General features: G+C 27.4%; 1 protein-coding gene across 2 annotated transcripts in view; it reads right to left on the reverse strand.

The window, feature by feature from the left end:
• Positions 1-12,591, reverse strand: part of LOC111621276 (endoplasmic reticulum-Golgi intermediate compartment protein 3-like) — a 56,883-nt gene that overhangs the window by 7,308 nt on the left and 36,984 nt on the right. The window contains exons 5-8 of one of the 2 annotated variants that reach the window (XM_023363360.1): positions 8,976-9,043; positions 5,226-5,391; positions 2,478-2,535; positions 1,569-1,600 (exon numbers count right to left, since the gene is read on the reverse strand). In XM_023363360.1, coding sequence (XP_023219128.1) covers positions 1,569-1,600; positions 2,478-2,535; positions 5,226-5,391; positions 8,976-9,043 — 324 coding nt within the window. The remainder of the gene's footprint in view (positions 1-1,568; positions 1,601-2,477; positions 2,536-5,225; positions 5,392-8,975; positions 9,044-12,591) is intronic. The other variant, XM_023363361.1, reaches the window with a different exon arrangement.

The following is a 12,591-nucleotide window of genomic DNA, read 5'->3' on the forward strand; positions in this document are numbered from 1 at the left end:
GATGTCACGTTTGTGCTCACACAGCCTTTTGTGAAGGGAGCGTTTGGTTGAGCCCACATAAACCAAACTGCTGTTAAATCTATCATCCCACAGCGGGATAGCATATACCCCCGGTGCTAAAAACAAAAAAAATTATACTTTAGAAGTTAATCTAGTATCAAAAACATTTGATTCAGCATGACACACAGTCCTCAGAAAAACATTACACACAAGTACCAGTGCTGCCAGCTAAAACACACACACCAACAAAATAAAATATTAGAGTAGCCCAAGATATAGTCAAAGATTGCAGTGCCAGAGCATTAGCAAAAATTTAAATTTGCCGACTGGAATTCTTTCGGATAAACGATGCTCTACTGTATTAATAGTAAACAATCTACAAAAATACATTATATACCACTGCTCCATCAAGATGGAACATTGACATGTGTTTTGTCCTTTACTCATTAATACAAGGCGTGTTTTTAAAATAAGATCCATTTTGAAATAAAAAAAACAAAATGAAAGATAAAAATAATTTATTATAACTAAAATAGATGTGCACACTTTTGTTATTTTTTCACATAGTCACCATTGACTTGCACGTGTTTGATATTGTGTCACCAGTTTCCTTATTTTATTGTCAAAGAAGTCTGTCACCAATGTCTTGAACTGTTCACTAATGCCATGTAAAATAATGGCATGAATGAATGTTCATTTTAAAAAAAAAACATCCTAAATTTAAAATCTCTTCTAACATTCTGTAATGATTGACACTTGATGCAGGTCCCTAAAAGAAGCTAAAATGTTCCGTTTTTATTTGATTCCAATACAAATTATTTGCTGGAAGAGTGTGTGTATAGTTGGAAGACAGACAGTGTGTAATTTTAATTTGTGTACATTCCAGGTTTTGGAGACTTTTATGAAAACTAATAGTATAATACACAATTTTTCTGTTGATTCAGTTACTATTGTGTTTCTTTGATTCTAAATTGCACATTTTTACTCATTTTTCCTTGTTGAGAATAGAGATGTTTTGAGACAATTGATGGCATCTTACATCTGCAGTCCAAAATCATGACCATGTTGCATGTTATGAACTTTTGGTTATACTTCTGAACCATCATATCAGTTCAAATACGATTTGCTAGTAATAAGTATTTAACTTAAACTCTTTTTTAACATTTAAATACCTTTAAAACATCATGATACAACATTAAAACAAAAAATCATTGTGTATGCAGAAGAGCATATGCCTGAAAATAAACAATGGCAGATCTATGGATCTATCATTACTTATTTTCAGGTATTTATAGTGTTTTTAACTAGTTGTTAACAAAACTTAAAATTAATTATTTAAAAATTTAAGTATTGGTACAACTAGATCAAATAGAGATTGTTTTTCTAAAGATGAAAAGAATATGAAATTCATTTTATATAATGCTAACAGCAGAAATCTGATAATTTGATTAAAAAAAATGATTTTTTTAAAATTACAAGTAATAAAATTTCATAAAACAAAGTGTGATATTCCTTTAAAAGTTACTATGTGAAATATATATGAAGTTTTATAATAATAAAATACTTACTTGTCGCGATGAGAATGGTTGCAGATCGTGGACTGATAAAAAATAAAAATAAAAATTTTAAATTAATAACATAAAACATTATATTAATTACTATTTAATATAGTTATTTTTCCATATTTACAGCGGATATATAAAATTAAAACCACTAAGAAACCTAATATCCAATAGAGTAAAAGAAATAAATGCTAATGTTTTTGTCCGTGTTGAATGGGCATCATCGGGCAAACTGGCACACAACTTTGGCCTATTGTGAATAAATCTTTGTCACCCACCATACAACTTAAAAGGAAGATCAACAATTTCTTCTTAGACCAACTCCCTCCTTTTTTTTTTTTAAATGGCCAAAATGTTAGCACTTATTTCTTTTACCCCACTGGATATTAGATTTTTTTAGTGGTTTTAATTCAAGCATACCCAGTTTTCAAGTGGTAGCATTCTACAAATATATAATTTCGAGCATTTTAAATTTACCAAGCACTCTTAGTTATATTGATAATATATTTATATTGTATATTTAGTAAGCAGCTTATCCAGATATGATTGTAAGGGTAGCATCAGGAATAAGTTTGCACATAAATGTTTTTTATAACTAATCTAAAAAGACTGTTATACATAGACATTTTTTTATGACAAATTAAAGATTTTTTTTATTATATTTAATTAATTTATGTTTAGTTTTGCCTCTCTAATCTGTTCCACAAGATATACACTCTCCACTACAGCTCTGACCAAAGTCAATTTGAAAATGTTCGTTTACTAAATGTATTGTTGATAAATACAAGTAGATTATTCTTATATAAACATTATATTAACTTTTAGATTACGATAATTTTTATTTCAGTAAATAATAATGTAGTTTAAATTCTATAATAAGTTATGAATTTGTCAATTAGTTTTAAATAAACTCACCATGCACGTGGTGCTGAGAAAATGTTCTTCCTGGTGCAATATGAAAGTTTCCTGCAACCTGAAAGATTTTAATTAAGTTTATTATTATAATTTTTAAAAAAATAATTTAAAGTTAAAATTTAAAACATTCCAAATATAAAATTTTTTATAGTATTTTCATTATATTATAAAATATGTTGTGAAATAAATGTCATTAAAAATATGATTTTGTTTGCTTTATCACTTTTTATAATCATTGCATAGAATTAAGGACAGCCACAGGTTGGGCCCTACAGGCCTCATTGATTTGGGAGGGAAAATTGTTCCTCCTAGATTTATTTTGTTCTTTCTTTTTTGCTTTTTCAAATAATTTCATAAAGCAGAGCTGTTTAGCTCTGCTTTATGAGAGTAAATTTATTTTAATAGCTGTTACAATGAGCAATAACAATCTGTATACAGTGAGATGATCATTTTAGTTCTCTTTAAAGTCTTTTAAAGGCACTACATTATTTGGAAGATCACATTTTTAAGGATTGTTGAAGTTTTCAATTGTTTTCTTATGCATGTTTATTATTTGTTTTCACGAAGATGAAAACAGCATAAGTAGAAAAAACCTGTTTAAGGAACATTTGTTGAACAATGAATCAATTTTTTGGTTAGTTAGTCAAAATTATATATATTTTGAAAATTTTTGTACACTTAGCAAGCATTTGGAGATATTTTTATTTATTTATTTTTCATAAATATTGGTACCGTATATATATTTTTATATATATGGTATATATACCATATATATAAAAATATGGTTAAGATTTATGAGGTATAAGTTATGAACTATGAGTTGTGAGATATTTCCAATGTAGAAAAAAGAAATGTTTTAGAACAATATATGCTAGAATTGTTAATTATTTTATGTGAGAAGCAGTTAACAAAGTAGTTCTTCAAAAACAAATTCTTTCAAAGAACTTTTATACTTTTTTTGTTTTAATTTATATTATATTTAATGTATAATATAAAGTATTTTCAATTTTATGTAATTGATGTCTTTCTCTTACATATATTTGTTAATTTTGAGGGTACATATTAACCATCCTTTGAGACTTTTCTATTACTGGTAAAAATAAATAAATAAAGTATGTAACATGTATAAGAATGTTTGTTAATTACAAAATCACTTCTTTAATATGTTTCTTAAAAAATTTTATTTAAATCTACTGGATAGTACACCAATAAAGAAAGACTTTTATTGAGCTGCAATTTGAAAAAAATTGTATAGACCTATTAATTCCCAATGTTGTCCATCTGTCTTTCCTTAATCTCGAGAACAGAGTCAGATAGACAAAAGAGGAGACCGGATATGAAAATCTTAGGGACAGAATTAATTATATGTGAACTTCCAATGAAAACTGGAAGTCAAATTATTTCAATTCAAAACTTTTCCCCTGAAAACAGTTAATAGATGACCAGCACGACTCCATTGCTAATGGAAAAGTATGATGTACAGGGGCAAGACACTACTAATTTGAGGTGGAGAGTATATATTTTAAATTAAATAAATAAAAATATGATTAAAAATTGCAATCTGGTACTATGACGATGTCACAATAAATAACTGCTTGTTTATTATTAAAATTAAATTTACTGGGTGATTTTTTATAAAGAAAACAAAACATTTTGTATTTTGTCACTCATCTCCTATTTTGTTGCCCAGATGTCCAATCCCCAGTTAGCAGTAGCCTAGTTGACCGTCACCCGGTTGTCCATCACCCAGTTGACAGTGTGCTTCTGCAGACAACCTTGCATAAAATGAAACACCAAATATCCATAATATAAATGAATTATAATAAGAACAGTTTATTAGAAGACAATATGACTTCCAGAATTAATCAAGAAATATAAATAAGAAAAATAATCAGTTATGACACATCTCCTTTTCCTTCTTCAATACTATTAGTCTCACCTTTTATGAAATTTCAGATTTTTTGTAATTTGGCTTTGGGTTTTAGCTGGATGCTATTCTTATCACCAACTTTTAATAATTCGTTGAATACAATCACTGAAAGGTTTGAGTGGCCGAAACCCCAGGCATAAAACTGTAAATTTTATATTCCTTTGAACAGGATTTGGGGCAATTAAAACATCAGACTCTGTATGACATTAGACAACAATTCTATGTCATCTTTGACCAGAACACCACCTTGGTCCTTAACTTTGACAACTGATGAAGGCTAGCATTGCCTGTTTTGGTACAACTTATTCAAATGAAAAGCTCCATTTTTTGTTCCAGATTTTACCATCACAGTCATGAGCATCTGCAGAGGGGGAGCAAACAGGATACTTGCTTAAAATTTCCATTTTTACAACTAGTACACACTAGTGTAATGAAATGCTGTGTATTTTATTGATCATTAATGTGAACTGTTACATAGTTTAAACTGTATTTCCATAAACATAATCTCCACTTATGAGGAGTTAATGAGATGTAGCTATGCACTAATTTATACTAAACTTTTGGAAAATAAAATATCATGCTTAACAACACTTTTCTAGGAACCAATTAGGTTATAAAAATGGAAGTCTGTTGTATCTACATATGTATGCATGTATTAAAATCGATACAATTTGAATTCTAAAATGTAAATAAAATGTGAATTGTGTATTTATTTTACAATGTTTCAAATGCTAATTTTAAAATTTTAGATAAATGATAATTTCTTAATAATGACTTGGCTTAAGAAAGAAAAAAAAAAAAAGAAGTGACAAACTTACTCTGTTTACTTCTAAATATCCAAATATTTGACAACCTTCTTTATCTATAGATTTCAACTGATCTGTCCAACCTTCTCGCTTACATTGAATTACATTATCTGCATCAGAAAATGCCCAGCCTTTTAGCCTATATGCTTCTCTTACTTCTTCACAGGTGTTGCAGCATCTAGTAAAAATTTCAAATAATTTTTTTATGTTCATATTATGACATTGTATCAGATTAATAATAATAGTAAATACAAATATATGCTTAACTATACATAGCTATACTAAGCTGTATGCTCAATACATAATCTTGCATCATACTATTATTGATATAATTATATTAAACATTTTGTCTTTCAAAATCTTGTTGAATATAAATACAATTGCATAAACAAATAAATGATATCAGACATTTATTTTGAAAGTGGCCTAAATCCACTTTGACACGTTTCAAACTAATATGCAGTATATTATGGAGTAAAATTTTATTAGTTAATAATTACAATAATAAATCTATTAAATGTAGCATAATTTTACAACAATAACGCATTGATGGTGCTGCCTCCTTTATCCTAACACCTACCATAATCCTAACAGAAAATTCTTAATCCTAATCTGAATATAAAGATGTTTAATTTATATTTGCTTGAATGTAAAGAAAATAAAACAAGTGCTGTTAATGAGTGGTCTTATAGAAAAATTTTTAAAGAAGATTTTAATTTACAATTCCACCAGCCGCAGAAAGATACGTGCCAAAAACTCAATCTGTTAAACATTAAAATTAAGGAATCAAATAATGGTGAAGAAAAGGAGGCAAGTCTTATGGAAGAACTTGATACTTATTTTAGATGAGCAGAATTGGCTAGAAAATCATTAAACAAGACCAAGATCTAGCATTATGTAATCCAAATGACTATTTTGCTTTTTCTTTTGACTTTCAAAAAGCACTGCTTTACTCAAAGTTGACTACTTGCATATTATAAGCATAATATGTATGTTTTAAATCTGGTTTTCAAGATTTTCATGATAATAATATATATGTGTATCTCTGGGATAAAACCATTGTATCCAGAGGTGCACAGGAAATAGCATCATGTATTCTAAAACATCTAAAAAATCTTAGAAATGAAAAACATATTATAGCTTACAACAATATGTGTGCAGGACAAAATAAGAATATAAAATTAGCTTTAATATAGTTAAAATTTGTCCAATCTGCCGTGGATTTTAAAAGGTTAAAGAATACTAATGGAGAAACAGTGAGTTAGTTAAAAATATGTTGGATGTGTTTTTTGAGAACTGAACCGTATAAAATGTTCTATAAAACATCAATTAATGAGGATACAAAATTTAAAACTCTGGATTCACTATTGCATTGGGGGAGACCAAGAAACTTTAATAATATTAAATTGACATTACAAAAATCAAGACCAATTTCAACGATATGATGGACTTATTACACTATATACCATCTGCACACCATGATTACTTTAAATCCTGCCTACACATGCAAAGTGGAGATGAATAAATCACAAATTACGATATATCACTTCAATTACCATCTTATCAGTTACCAATATTTTTAAATTAATTAAAATGCAAACCCATAAATACCTTGATATAAAGATAAATGGACTTAGGCCACTTTCAAAATAAACGACTCATATCATTTCAGTTTTCCCAATATTTAACCAAATATCTGATTGTCAGATTTGTCAGGTATTGTTTGTCTGCTAATTTTATTAATGAACTTTATAATTTTGCTTAAAGATAGGCAGTTAGTCCACCATCTTATATTGATATGAATAATTAAATATTAAATTTGAATAAATTAAATTATGTAGACTAGTCTGGAAGAAAGTATCGACTTCAAATGGGGCTTGAACCAATTCCTTCTGCCTACTCTGCTTATTTGTTACCAGTTATACTACCCAGACTTTCTATCTTTGCTTTCAGATCTATATTAATTCAGCCAAATAACTATACATGCATATCCAATAATCAATTGGTTTATAGAGTATAAACAACAAACAATAATTAAAGATTCTGTATAAACAAACATAAAAAGATGTCTTCTCACTATAACTCACATCAAGAACACAAAAGACGAAAATTCTTGATGGTGTGAGTGAAAAGATAAATATTAAGTTTTGAAAATACAATAATATTACAGAAGTAACATCAGATCTGATCAAATTCTTAATAATATTCTTAAATATGAGGGCCAATCAAAAATATCTGGGACAAAATTTTATACAGAGAAAGATACATTTATACATTGCTCTTTTTAGTCATGTCAGCAACCACAACCATTGCTGTTGCATGATGCCGAACCAAAGGTGATGGTGTTTTCACAGTTGCACAGATCTTATGTGATGTATAGTTTGCATTGAGACATTTACTGAAGCAAAGTGAATAACATTTTAACTTATAACTTTATCATCTAAAACAAAACCTAAATAAAACAGAATTCTGCTTAACCAAAAAAAGACTTTAAAATGGAGTGATTTTCTGTTAAATTTTAATATAAGCCAGACGTGTCTAACGTGGAATGTGGAAACTAACGTCTAACGTGGAAACTAAAGAGGTTTTTGGGTTCAAAGAGTTCACCCAAATTAATCAGAATCTTATGATTGCAGACAAATAAGTAAAATTACCTGCAGGTACAGTATAATGATCACTGTAGAGCATAATAAATCATATTTCAAAATAAGTTTGAAACTTTTCAGAAAAATGGAGATCATGTGATGAGTAAACATATAAAAAAGGTCTTTGTTAATATGAACCTTTAACAGAATTGAATACTTTTAAGAATCAAATCAGTTTCTGAGAATTCTTGAGAACAAGTAACAAATGTAATTCATTGAAAACAATGAAAATAAGATAACACAGAGATACAAATTTTCCTTATATGAAATAGTTAATAAATAATTTGTACCAAACATTCAAGAACAAATTGATTATCATTGTTTGTAATTACAGAGATTAAATTAATAATTAATTAGTATTAAAATTCCTCTAAAGTCACATCACAGAATAACTTTTTCTCCATATTACTATAATGCAATTAAATTTCTGATGGCAGAGGGTATTCAAATAATTTTAGTACTCAAATACCTAGCAATGTTCTAGGAAACATTTGAGAACGTTTTAGAATTGAATAGTTCTCAATTTTTGTATCCAAGTTAATTTAAAGTGGAATCATTTTAATTAACTTGGATTAAAAACTAGTAATAAAATTTTTCTTATGTATGTTATAAAAGAGATTTTACATTAAAAATATAGTTAACTGTGTGGAATTTATCAAGTGTAATTTAAAAATTTAAAAAAAAAAAAATGTAAAGGAAAAGAAAAATTATTAAAACCTGTTCAAAATGGAAATCTGCTAAAATGGAAAAAATACAGTATCGTGTGGTTCTGGCTTACACAGGTTTTACTGTATTATATATTGTATGAAATATTCTCAAGTAAAAAGCATTAAAGCTATATTTTAAAACTGTTTTTAGAATAAAAGTACTTAAAGATTTATTTATGTTGTACAGCAGTCTAAGAATAAACTATAATAATGATTTGTTAATATTTACATTTTTGCATTATTTCAACTAACTAATCTAAATTTGATTCAATTAAATTGAAATTTTAAAAAAATGTAAATTAGAAAAACAAACAAATTTGCTTTTATTTTTTCGAAATACATTATTTTATTGTTCCTTTCCAGTTTATTCACATTGAGTTCTGAAGAAATATTAAGAAAAATGTACTTACTTCTTTTCTTCCCTCTCGGCTCCGTAACAGCTTTCGCATCGATTTGGATCGAGAGTTGGTTTAATTGCCTAGATTTGATTGTAGTTAAAAGACTTTTTATAAATATTCTATTTAATTGAAAATTATCATTAAAACATTATTTTATTAATTACATGTTACATAGACTATTGGATTGTAAAAATGGATAAAATGCATGCACGCTATTATGAAAGGTTAAAGTCTGAAAAAGATCTACAGAGATTTTTACTAGTGATCTGGCCCCATTCCTCATCTTTGTATCTAGCCCCAATGCATCTAGCCAAACTTATAATGGATTTATAAAAAAGCCTNTTGTACAAACAAAATAAATATATTGAAAATATAAAAACAAAAAAAAAAAAATACTTTAGGAGTTAATCTAGTATCAAAAACGTTCGATTCGGCACGACACACAGTGCTCAGAAAAACACCACACAAAAGTGCCAGTGCTGCCAGCTAAAACACATACACAAACATAAAAAATATTGGAGTAGCCCAAGACATAGCCAAAGATTGCAGTGCCACAGCACTAGCAAAAATTTAAATTTGCCGACTGGAATTCTTTCGGATAAACGACGCTCTACTGTATTAATAGTAAACAATCTACAAAAATACATTATATACCACTGCTCCATCAAGATGGAACATTGACATGTGTTTTGTCCTTTACTCATTAATACAAGGCGTGTTTTTAAAATAAGATCCATTTTGAAATAAAAAAAACAAAATGAAAGATAAAAATAATTTATTATAACTAAAATAGATGTGCACACTTTTGTTATTTTTTCACATAGTCACCATTGACTTGCACGTGTTTGATATTGTGTCACCAGTTTCCTTATTTTATTGTCAAAGAAGTCTGTCACCAATGTCTTGAACTGTTCACTAATGCCATGTAAAATAATGGCATGAATGAATGTTCATTTTAAAAAAAAAACATCCTAAATTTAAAATCTCTTCTAACATTCTGTAATGATTGACACTTGATGCAGGTCCCTAAAAGAAGCTAAAATGTTCCGTTTTTATTTGATTCCAATACAAATTATTTGCTGGAAGAGTGTGTGTATAGTTGGAAGACAGACAGTGTGTAATTTTAATTTGTGTACATTCCAGGTTTTGGAGACTTTTATGAAAACTAATAGTATAATACACAATTTTTCTGTTGATTCAGTTACTATTGTGTTTCTTTGATTCTAAATTGCACATTTTTACTCATTTTTCCTTGTTGAGAATAGAGATGTTTTGAGACAATTGATGGCATCTTACATCTGCAGTCCAAAATCATGACCATGTTGCATGTTATGAACTTTTGGTTATACTTCTGAACCATCATATCAGTTCAAATACGATTTGCTAGTAATAAGTATTTAACTTAAACTCTTTTTTAACATTTAAATACCTTTAAAACATCATGATACAACATTAAAACAAAAAATCATTGTGTATGCAGAAGAGCATATGCCTGAAAATAAACAATGGCAGATCTATGGATCTACCATTACTTATTTTCAGGTATTTATAGTGTTTTTAACTAGTTGTTAACAAAACTTAAAATTAATTATTTAAAAATTTAAGTATTGGTACAACTAGATCAAATAGAGATTGTTTTTCTAAAGATGAAAAGAATATGAAATTCATTTTATATAATGCTAACAGCAGAAATCTGATAATTTGATTAAAAAAAATGATTTTTTTAAAATTACAAGTAATAAAATTTCATAAAACAAAGTGTGATATTCCTTTAAAAGTTACTATGTGAAATGTATATGAAGTTTTATAATAATAAAATACTTACTTGTCGCGATGAAAATGGTTGCAGATCGTGGACTGATAAAAAATAAAAATAAAAATTTTAAATTAATAACATAAAACATTATATTAATTACTATTTAATATAGTTATTTTTCCATATTTACAGCGGATATATAAAATTAAAACCACTAAGAAACCTAATATCCAATAGAGTAAAAGAAATAAATGCTAATGTTTTTGTCCGTGTTGAATGGGCATCATCGGGCAAACTGGCACACAACTTTGGCCTATTGTGAATAAATCTTTGTCACCCACCATACAACTTAAAAGGAAGATCAACAATTTCTTCTTAGACCAACTCCCTCCTTTTTTTTTTTTAAATGGCCAAAATGTTAGCACTTATTTCTTTTACCCCACTGGATATTAGATTTTTTTAGTGGTTTTAATTCAAGCATACCCAGTTTTCAAGTGGTAGCATTCTACAAATATATAATTTCGAGCATTTTAAATTTACCAAGCACTCTTAGTTATATTGATAATATATTTATATTGTATATTTAGTAAGCAGCTTATCCAGATATGATTGTAAGGGTAGCATCAGGAATAAGTTTGCACATAAATGTTTTTTATAACTAATCTAAAAAGACTGTTATACATAGACATTTTTTTATGACAAATTAAAGAATTTTTTTATTATATTTAATTAATTTATGTTTAGTTTTGCCTCTCTAATCTGTTCCACAAGATATACACTCTCCACTACAGCTCTGACCAAAGTCAATTTGAAAATGTTCGTTTACTAAATGTATTGTTGATAAATACAAGTAGATTATTCTTATATAAACATTATATTAACTTTTAGATTACGATAATTTTTATTTCAGTAAATAATAATGTAGTTTAAATTCTATAATAAGTTATGAATTTGTCAATTAGTTTTAAATAAACTCACCATGCACGTGGTGCTGAGAAAATGTTCTTCCTGGTGCAATATGAAAGTTTCCTGCAACCTGAAAGATTTTAATTAAGTTTATTATTATAATTTTTAAAAAAATAATTTAAAGTTAAAATTTAAAACATTCCAAATATAAAATTTTTTATAGTATTTTCATTATATTATAAAATATGTTGTGAAATAAATGTCATTAAAAATATGATTTTGTTTGCTTTATCACTTTTTATAATCATTGCATAGAATTAAGGACAGCCACAGGTTGGGCCCTACAGGCCTCATTGATTTGGGAGGGAAAATTGTTCCTCCTAGATTTATTTTGTTCTTTCTTTTTTGCTTTTTCAAATAATTTCATAAAGCAGAGCTGTTTAGCTCTGCTTTATGAGAGTAAATTTATTTTAATAGCTGTTACAATGAGCAATAACAATCTGTATACAGTGAGATGATCATTTTAGTTCTCTTTAAAGTCTTTTAAAGGCACTACATTATTTGGAAGATCACATTTTTAAGGATTGTTGAAGTTTTCAATTGTTTTCTTATGCATGTTTATTATTTGTTTTCACGAAGATGAAAACAGCATAAGTAGAAAAAACCTGTTTAAGGAACATTTGTTGAACAATGAATCAATTTTTTGGTTAGTTAGTCAAAATTATATATATTTTGAAAATTTTTGTACACTTAGCAAGCATTTGGAGATATTTTTATTTATTTATTTTTCATAAATATTGGTACCGTATATATATTTTTATATATATGGTATATATACCATATATATAAAAATATGGTTAAGATTTATGAGGTATAAGTTATGAACTATGAGTTGTGAGATATTTCCAATGTAGAAAAAAGAAATGTTTTAGAACAATATATGCTAGAATTGTTAATTATTTTATG

Source organism: Centruroides sculpturatus, unplaced genomic scaffold (genome assembly GCF_000671375.1).
Source record: "Centruroides sculpturatus isolate CEXI.00-Female unplaced genomic scaffold, Cexi_2.0 scaffold271, whole genome shotgun sequence".
In the NCBI taxonomy this organism is placed as follows: Eukaryota; Metazoa; Arthropoda; class Arachnida; order Scorpiones; family Buthidae; genus Centruroides; species Centruroides sculpturatus.